The sequence below is a fragment of the Morone saxatilis genome, unplaced genomic scaffold, assembly GCF_004916995.1.
Source record: "Morone saxatilis isolate NCDOM2014 unplaced genomic scaffold, NCSU_SB_2.0 Contig6, whole genome shotgun sequence".
NCBI classification, from domain to species: Eukaryota; Metazoa; Chordata; class Actinopteri; family Moronidae; genus Morone; species Morone saxatilis.
In genome coordinates this window covers 5,879,152-5,889,433 of record NW_023340206.1, presented here as the reverse complement: position 1 = coordinate 5,889,433, position 10,282 = coordinate 5,879,152, and the positions used below count along the sequence as shown (strand labels likewise).

Genomic DNA, 10,282 nt, shown 5'->3' with positions numbered 1-10,282 from the left:
CACACACACACACACAGCTAGTTGAGCCCTGACCTTCTACAGCTGACATCCATCATGATATGTTGCCCTCTCTGGTTTGCCCCTTTGCAAGGTTAATGCAGTGGTCGCCGAGTATGAATTATACATGGAAAAGGGTGTGTATCTGAGAGTGTGTGTCTCTCTCTTTAACACATAGGCCCGATCGCAGCTGTTACTAAATGGAAATGATTATTGCCATGGTAACCGTACGATCACATGACCAGGAGCCAAGGCTGAGGGCTGTCTGAGATTAGCGGGATGGAGACATACAGAGAGAAGATACATCTGTTTGGAATCTTTACTATTCTTTACAGCAAATGTGTTTGTTTGTTTCCTGTTTCGTAAGCTCTGGATGGACATGAACAGTAACAGCAAGAAAGAAAGAGGTTTCTCCCCTCCTAATGGATTCTGCTGTTGTCCATCTCACTTCTATTTCCAAACAGGGCAGCCTTTCTGTGCTCCTTAGTTCACTGCATGCTTTCAGCTCATATACAATATTCATAACCGGCTACTGACCTTTACTGAGCCGAAGCCACGACAAAAACCTTACTTCTCTAAACACAAAAAAACAAGGAAGAGCTCTCCAACAGGAAATGTTCAATCTCACTTGATGAAACATATTAACATTGACGTTTCTCCAGTAGAAGAGAACAGGAATGAGGAACACGCTAAAGAATCGATATCAAGCAGAATAGTAATCATGGCTATGATCTGTGAAGGATCTTTGAAATGATCAATCGCAGTCGCGTCTCATGGGAAGCAGAGATGTTTTCTGGATCTGAGAATATGAGTGTTTAAAGACCGCAGATGATGATGGGAAATGTGTAATATCAAATCATCAGATCGGATTTTAGTTTAGTCTCAGGGATGAATGAAAGCAATTACAGAGAAACTGAAAGGACAATATTAAAACCTTTTCCCCAAACTAGATTTATTTCTATATCTGACTTTCATTAGAATTAACAAAAAGATTAATTTCTCCACTAGAAAGGAATTTGTGGCCATGTTGGCTGGTTTGGCAAAGACAAATCATGCAAAATTGAAAGTCTTAAAGTGTCCCTTGAAGGAACACTTCTATATGTTAGTGCTCGTCAATAATGCATGATTCCTCCATGCTGGTCTGGCTGCTTTCTCCCCTTTGCCAAGGATATGTAGAGAATAAGGCAGGGAAGTAAAGTCATTCCACGTCTTCCCTCGGAGGCTGAAAACTCATCTCTTCAAGAAGTACCTCGCGCCACCCCTCCTCTCCCTCCCTTCCCACTGAATCATCTCCTCTTTCTCCCACACCGTCCTCAACGCACTCTAATTTGTTCTCATTAAAAATGAAATCCCCTCTACCTCTCTTATTATCTTATTTTTAGCGCTTCATTCTTGTGTGATCATTCTCAGGTTACAGTCGAGGCGCTCTGGCTCTTAACCATGCATTTTTCTAGGTTGTCTGTGCTGGCATGTTGCAGAAATCCCAGTTCAATCTACTCATGTACTCACTGTAAGCTAGGACTAACAGGGGCTAAATTATTCAAATGTTAAATGCAAATGTTCCTGATAGAGCTCAACTGATATGGCATACTTAAAAGATTGGTAGAGATGTTTTAGGCTGAAGTTAAAAGGATAAGTCTGATATTCTCTATTTTTCTTACTCTCAACAAATCCTTTGACCAAAAAAAAAGACCAAAAGTATTAAGAGAATGACTTAAACATCACTTGCCAGATGTGGAAAAGTTGGTATGGGATAAAGTGCAATGGAAACAGCTGTAGCAAATAAATCATGAAGCATTTGACTTAATATCGCTAGAGAGAAGATTGTATGTAGATTGATTAGAAGTCTTTAACAAATACATTAAATTAACATAAATGCCACATTTCCATCATGCTTTCCACCGTTTCCATCATTTAACGGAATCTGACCGTAGAATTACTGCATTTATGTGCATTTTCTTTTGAAGATTGTATGGAAACTGAGTTACACTTGGCACTACATTTGAATGGAAACTTGATAACTGACAGCATCTTCCATTCCTCCACGGTGAAGAACACTCTCAAACCATCTGATAATGTAATGGTGAAAACAGAAGTGTTACCAACATCCACATGTATGCAGTCCACGTTGAGTTTGTTCCATGGAAGAAGTACTTATTGATGCTGATCAGTTGACCCAGCTTGGTGAAACATGTTCAATGTTACACTACAAATACACCTTTACAATAAACACAGACACACACAAGGCTCACCTCGCTGAGGTAGATGAAGAAGGAGCAGGTGGATCCATCCACGCCGTAGTTGCCATAGCAGGAGTCAGAACGCCACATCTCCTTCATCCACTGAGGAAGAGGAGGAAAAAGAGAGATTAAATATCCAAGTACAGTCTCACAGAAATCACCCCTCCACTCAGCCAAACTGTAATATCAGTAAAATATATGTGTCCACTGTGGGTTTTATCAGTGGCTGTAGAGTAATTCTACTCTGGCATTCACATTGACAGCCAAACAACTGTCATTTAGAGCTTTTTTCATTCTAATAATGGAGCTCTTTGGATGCGTACAAAAAAAGCCAGATTGAGGCTGCAATTTACCAGCGACTGTAGTGTGTGGGCACGTTGTGAGGCAGAGAGAATACATAATGCACAAAATCTAAAGCATTAGCTCGCTATCTAGCTTTCACCATCCTCGTGGAAATAATCCAGGATGTTTTCATAGCTCAGGAGGTTAGAGAAACGGGATCAAAAGCCATTGGCTTCAATCCTTGGAATCAAATGGAAAATCTGTGGTTTGAAAATAAAAGAGATAATTTTCCTTTCATCAAATACATGTGCAAGTCATCCAGTGCAACTGCTCAGCGGCCAACAGGAAAAGAGTGAGGTTGTTCTGGAGTAGCTCTCGTGTGTGGAAATAAATCAATGTGAAAATGGCATTCTTGACTAAGACGGAAGAACATGAATCTTCATTAAATTTTCCCAAATGATAAGATAGAGGAAGGAGGTGCAGCAGCATTTGGACATGGACCTTGAAAGGAAAATGTTCCTCTATCTGCTCTCTTCCCATCTGATCCCTAGCAGGCAGATTTCTGTGGCACTATTGTGAATGACATGCTGGGATGCAAAGTGAAGGGCTGTTGAGCTAAGATGTGGACTGACAGCTATCCCGCTTAGTTCATAGGCTTGAGTACATCATGCATGCTGACTTACAGTAACCTGAGGGAGCAGTGCACAGGGAAATATAAAATTGAGTTTTCATAGACGGGAGACCTGGCAGATGGGCTTGGATCAGAGTCACTTGGATGATGAAGGCATGAAGATTGCACTATATTTGTTTAAACGACAACATAAGAGCTCTATAAACTGAGAAAATGGATTTGTCAGATGTTACAAACTGTGTACCCATAATAAAAACTGCTGTGGAAAACCAGTTTAGTGATTTTTGATGCCTTTGTGAAAACAGGCTTGTGTACAGTATTTGTGTATGCGCGTGTGGGCTGGCATGTGTGAGTGTGAGTGTGTGTGTGTGCGCGTGTGTGCGTGTAGAGCAAGCTTTGGCATCGCCTGGCGCCCAGTTGGAAATGCTGACAGTATCAGTGGAGGATTGGGACTGGCTGAGCAGATGGTGTGTATGATAGGGCTCTATCAGCTCCAGGGAGACCCGCACACATGCAAAAACAGAAACACTGGACTGAAAATGTGCATACATCTGTTTATGTGTGTGTGTTATTTGTGTGTATGCACCTGTATTTGTGTGTGGGCTCACTGGAGCCCTGTTGTTTCTAAAAGTGGAATTAAACCTGTCTGATGGTAGATTTTCCCACACAGACTTTGTATGAGGCTGCATGGGAGTTTTTATTTGTACTGTGTTTTTAGCACAAGTTGATCAATGAAACCAGAGCTAGAAGGTGAGTGGTCATAAATCAGTCTGGTGATACGCTGGATTAGTAATTAGGTAATTATTTGCCAACAGGTGTGAAGACTGCCACTACTGATAATTTCTAGTATTTCTTTTAGGAGAAAGAATAAATACAAGACAAATGAAAGATTCCCTGTTGAGTTTTCGTGGTAATAAACAAAATCACTATACTGGTTTCCAAAGATAGCATTTGTACTTCAGTTAATAGTCAAATAGTGTGGGTGTGAGGGTACAATTTCTCTTCATGTAGTCTGAATCTTTCTAGGTAGTGCTCTTTTTCTTGCTCAGGTTACCTACCTAGTTCTCCCTTTACTTATTTCAAACTGAGCTGTTCTAATCACAGATATGAAAACAGTGTGAACGACACACGCACAGATAGAAAGACTTTCTTTATGTGTGTTTGTACAGTATGTGTGATTCACACCCTTGACTTTGCCCCCTCAGCTAGCCTGTAGGGAAACCTTCAAAGCGGCGCAGCTCACACTTCTCCTGGGCTCCATTTAGGAGGTCTGGAGGAAGGACAGAGACAAGAGAGAGAGAGAGAAAGAGAGAGAGAGAGAGAGAGAGAGACACCAGACAGACAGACAGAGAGAGACAGAGAGATGGAGACAGAGAGAGAAAATCAATAAGGTTAAGTCAGTCGGCTTCAAAATTCTTTAACTGTCTGTAGCTTTAACAGGATGTATGATCTTCACACTGGAGGTGAGGCAGATGCAAACACACATTTTCACATTTCTGCTCTGCACAAAAAGCCTTTCCCTTCAGAGGTTTGAATAGGCAGGAAAAACAATCTGTGTGTTTGTCTGTATGGAGGTGGAGAAAGGAGTTCAGTGAGTGGCTCTCTAAATATTATATATGTGACTTTCAGACAATTTAGAGTCATTTAGAAGGTTAGCGTTAGACAAGACATTCAGTAGGTGTGTGGGTAACTACAAGCAGCTCTGTGCGTGTGTGTTGGAGGATCTTTCAATCATGAACTGCAGCCACTACAGCTGTGTCACACATTTATCCTTCCAGCCGCAACCATGTTCCCAAGATTTCTTGATTCCCGTTGTTGACTAATTCACTGCTTTCATGATTAACTAAAGTTATAACCCTTAACATTTGTATAGCCATGAAATACATTTACATTCTGCAATTACCTCTCTATATACGAGTTTTTATTGTTAGTGGCGGAGTCCGGCCTTTACACAAGTGGTTCAAATTTCCTCCTCCATTCACAAGAAACATTAAAAGCTTTTGTTGTGAAGCAGTCACAGGAAATCCATTGTATTTGTCAGCGAGGTTAGTGCTGACAGTGACCGTTCATTTTTGGGCAGCAAAGCATTTTTAAGTATAGCAGGGAATAATGGAACAAGAATGAGCAGCCGCAGTGAGCTGGGAGACAAAGAGCTGGATTGTTCACACTAGTTAAATCAACACCTTGTTTTGACGTTGATGTCCAATTGATCGGGATTTTTTAAAAAGTCCAGATTTCTCCTGCCCTTTTCAGTGTTATCACAGCTCAATAGATTTCTTTAGAACAGATAGGAACCTCCAAACATACGGAGTGGCGGCCTGCCAAAGTAGCTTGTACATAAGCAGCTCGTAGAAGAAATTGCCTCCCCTGGCCAAGACATAGGGTCATTTGGCTGTTCGATGGTGTCAATTCTCCGTCCGGCTCAATAGACAGATACACCAGCAGAGAGATGACATGGCATTTTAATACTGTTTTTCTAAAACAAAGGTGACAGCATCTGTTTGATGACTCAACACTTTCTTTCTCGTGGTAGTGATTTAAAAGTGAGAACTTCCTTATGTGTCTCCTCTTGTGAAATAACACAAAGAGGCTTAACAAAGGTGTCAGATAGAACAGAGCAACATAGAATAGGATACTGTACAAGAAGAAACCCAATATGCAAACCAGCTGACAACCAACATGGCTATGTGGAGAGGCTAATGAGCGTGTGCCACAATGTTCATCTAATGGCTACAAAATATCAACAAAGATATTAAAATTGTAGTGTAGGTCAGATTGCCACATCCTTGTTGTTTCAAGCAATGCTAACAGTGTGGCTCTAGGGATTGCAATGTTGGTCAGTCAGTCCACCACCTCCCTTCTGGACTGAAATATCTCACTACTGTAACTATTGGATGCATTTCCATAAAGCTGCCCAGAGTATGAATCCTACTGACTATAGTGATCCCTGACCTTTAATGTGCTGCCAGCAGAGATACTCAAATATAAAAATATCCCAGCATCTACTTGATGTACTTTTATAAACACTGTACATACACTAATGACTTTGATGATCAGTGCCAATTACAGTAGCAAATGTTAACAAGCTAATCAAAGATTTTAGGTTATGATTATATCTGGTAACCTAACCTTTAGCATGTCATCATGTCTGTCATTGTGAGTTTGTTAGCATGCTGACATTAGCATTTAGCTCAAAGCACCACTGTGGATAAGCACAGCCTCACAGGCGATGCAATCTCAGCACTTCGGGCCGGTTGCATCTTTGTGAGTCTTGAAACCACAGCTGGAGACTGCCCATTACTCTGTGGTCAGGGATGACGGTCAGCCAACAGGATCACCTATGGCTTGGGAACCTGAACTCCATAACAGCGGAAACCACAGAGAGCTAAGAGCTGGGTCAGTCAAGTCCACAATGACGCAAACGCAGGTTGAGAAGCATCTAAGACAGTTGGTTTTCTACAATAAACATAACGCATGCAACTGCCGTGAGACAGGGAGGGTCACATATCTTTTCCACATTGCTTTTAATATCACCACAGGAATATCATCCATGGCTTGCACACAGGGTTCCCTTCCATATAATCACCTTTTTGATATCCCCATTCAGAGACGTTAACGTCATCACCACTGACCTTTATAGCCAGAATATAAATAACGCATTACGGTAGACTGTGAGGTGAATAGATAAAAGCTTAGAGGCAAACACCAGACTGATGTGATGAGTTTGTTGGTGGTGTTTTAGGAGGAGGGTGTGTATTTATGGAGGTGTGTGTATGAAGCTAATCAGCGGCTCCAGCACTGGGTCAGGCTGACGGGTGGGTGGGGGTGGAGGGTGGAGCAAAGACGGCTACATGATGTTCACTGTTGATTCACTTTATTTTCACCAACAAGCTGATGCAGTTAACAGATATTCTACTGGTAAACTCTTTTTTTTCTCCCTCCCTCTTCCTGTGCAGCTTCTATCACCTCGGTTATTGTGAAAAACTTTTTTCACTGACTGGCTTGCTCCCTCAGCAGTGTGTACCAGGGAAGAATGAGAGATTTAAAAAAAAAAAGTGGTGATGACGTGCCACAGAGTACTGCATCTAAACACATCACCAGTTAGATGGAAAGCCACCAACAATTTTCCATCCCTGGCTTCAGTCACCGCCTAGGGAAGGAAAGGAGGGGATATGGAGTCTATGTATGGTTGTATAAGGATTGAGCCACAGCTTATCATTGGGAGAATAAACCCCATAAAACATAAATGTCATCTTTAGTCAATTCAATTTAGGGAGGTTAGCCAATCTATAATAAACAGTTGGCTGTTATCTAATAAATGTATTGCAAGCAGGTGTAGGTCTCACCACAGTTTGTTACAGAATTAAATGCCACTCATCTGCATTATAGTGATATTTAAAACTATTGTGTGGATTGTGTATTTTTGCTGTTGAGGTGTCGTTCTGTCAATAAACAAGGATTGCACGTATCTAAAACTGTGCTCATGTACACATAATTGTAATCATAATACTACTCCCCTATTTGGTCTTTAGAATAGTGGTATCTGTGTGTCTCTACAACAATCAACCAGCGGTAGCTTCCTGCACACCGGTTTATACAGACCTACACGTTACCTGCCAGATACTGTTAAGCACATCATACAAGTATCTTAATCACCTTAATCAGGATCTGAGGAACAATCACAGCTGAGCAGCGGCTCTTAATGTCAGTCTCTAAAACAATGATTAAATAATGTAACAAATATAACTACTACCTTTTAGCTCAGCAGGCACAGAGGGGACTGAGAGCTGTTAATGGGGGAAATTTACATGATATCTGATTTGAATACTTTGTTACTGTAGTCAATGTATAATCATTTCCATCTGTAAAAAAGAAGAAATGTAGGAAAGAGGAAGTACTCACACTCTGATTTTTATCAAACAGATAGAAAGTACATTAGACATCAACGCTGTTTGCTTTCCATATAAGTAATAAGCCAACTAGTAACACCTATTTTGAACTGCTGGGCTTGACAACGTGAACACTGTGTGTGAATGTGAAAAATTTGGTTGCATGCATCTGTGATTGCATCTGTTATGACACCCCGGTTGTCAAAATTTGCTAAGCTCTGATGGTGAAAACTCTGTTATCACTCACCAGCCCTTGTCATTAGTAAAGAGAGGCAAAATAGGAAGCAGCTACACTTTTCTTAGCTTGTGCTCATATTCAATCACAGATATTTAATCCGATCACATTTAAGTATCGGATCGGACTCCGTACTGGAGCCACAAAGTTAACACTGAGCTGTAAACATGTGACATGTGGTGTGCATATACACGCAATTTACTCCATTACAAATACAGAAATTACGCATCATACGTGTGGCCCTTGTCTAGTACTTTCACAGTCACGTCCATTCACACATACTCGAGCTCTGCGTGTCCCTTCTAGTTCATTTTGTCATTTGTTTTTATCGCCCTTGTGCCCTCCATCTTTCTGTAAATCACACTGTGGCGATTTCATTTATTGAAAGTGCTGCCTAAAGAAACCTGACTTGTGATTTGTTGTTTAGTAAAGTGGCTGTCTTGTGCAGCATGCAAGAGCCACAAAGCGCAGTGTGAGTCGCTGTTTTCTCATCCTTCAGACGCCCAGTCATCCAGTCAGTCCGCCAACCGACCAACCAACCAACCAACCGGGCAGCCTGTCATTCACACTGTCATTCAGCCAGTCAGCCAGCGAGCGCCAAAGCCACCAGGCAAATCTTCTCCGAGCTTTAATCAAGCAGAAGAAGCTGCTGCCAAGGAGCAGCTAAATATAGCCCCCTTCATAATCAAACACAGCAGAGGTGGTGCTGTTTCAAAGAGAGCTGGATTCCTTGTCCTTCATCTCAATGGACATCAATTCAGCCAAACTCTTCACCTGCCTCTTTCACTTCATATCCATTTTCATTCAGTTTAGACAAAGTAACTTGTCCAATCACTGGCTGCTACGTATTCAAGCTGAGCAACACATGGTTAGACTAACACACCCTGACAGAGCGTCAAGGAGCATTAGCAGAGTCTACACAGACCAGGAAAATGCACAGGCAAACACAAGCACACCAAGGCAGCTGTACATTTGCTATCAGACATACCATGTGACACTCACATATGGTGTGACTGACGCGCAAACAATGATAAGTCTAGCATCAAACGCACCTCTGTCAAGCAAACACAGGAGCAAAGACACCATGTTAGCGAAAGACAAACAGTACCATGGAGCTAAAATGACAAACATCTTCAAACAGCACTCTAACAAGTTCACAAATCAAAAGTAACAAGGAAGTAAAAGCAAACAAAGAGGCTAATTTGTAACTGATTAAAACAAAACACCACCATGAGGGGAAATGATATAAATAGGTGAGCAGCATATAAAAGTAAAAATAATGAGGCAAAATACACATTAAGAAGTGATTTAAATGTACAGAGAACCAGAGGCAGAAAACAGATGAGATCATTTAAAGTTGCGTAAGAAGTCGAAGAGCCTCTCACAGTACTGAGGTCACCATTAGCCAGTTCTTAACACACAGTGTTGGCCATCTGATAGCCCTTAAATAGCATCATCTCTGAACAATAAGTAATATCACACACTTTTTTGTCCCTCTCCCTCCCTGTGTGTGCGTTTTTGTCCAAGTCCATGAGGTAATCTGACATTTGACTACTCCAGAATTGGATTGAGGACATCTGGTTTATGTTATTCACTTTCTTGTGTACTTCGCTTGCTCTATTTTTCCCCGTTCCCTCATTGATTTCATTCTCAAGCACACTAAAGCAAAAACCTTCCTTCAAATAGCATAAAATCTGCCAAGGCCGTGCTTAAATGACAGTTTTTTCAGTGCAAACCAAATGAGTGTGATTGTGACTACATCTATTGGCATACAAGAGAAGGGTTATGGGGGTTTTGAGACAATAACAAACACACTTCTGAAATGAACAGTGAAGATTCTGTTGTGAGACCTTGAAAAATATAAAGAAAAAATTTGAGCGTGAACAGTGCAGCGTTCCTCATCTGTGTCCTCTGATCCTCTGGCTCAGAAACACTCATTTTAGATGCACTTTGCAAAAAGAAGCAGAGGTATTGGAGTGTGAGTTTTGTGTGATTTGTGTGATTTGTG

At 41.3% G+C, this 10,282-nt stretch overlaps 1 protein-coding gene across 1 annotated transcript in view; it reads right to left on the bottom strand.

Moving 5' to 3' along the window:
- mgat5 (alpha-1,6-mannosylglycoprotein 6-beta-N-acetylglucosaminyltransferase) overlaps window positions 1–10,282 on the bottom strand; it is an 81,952-nt gene that overhangs the window by 55,961 nt on the left and 15,709 nt on the right. Inside the window, exons 5-7 of the mRNA XM_035678062.1 lie at window positions 4,361–4,420; window positions 2,390–2,415; window positions 2,250–2,339 (exon numbers count right to left, since the gene is read on the bottom strand). Of these exons, the coding sequence (XP_035533955.1) occupies window positions 2,250–2,339; window positions 2,390–2,415; window positions 4,361–4,420 (176 nt within the window). The remainder of the gene's footprint in view (window positions 1–2,249; window positions 2,340–2,389; window positions 2,416–4,360; window positions 4,421–10,282) is intronic.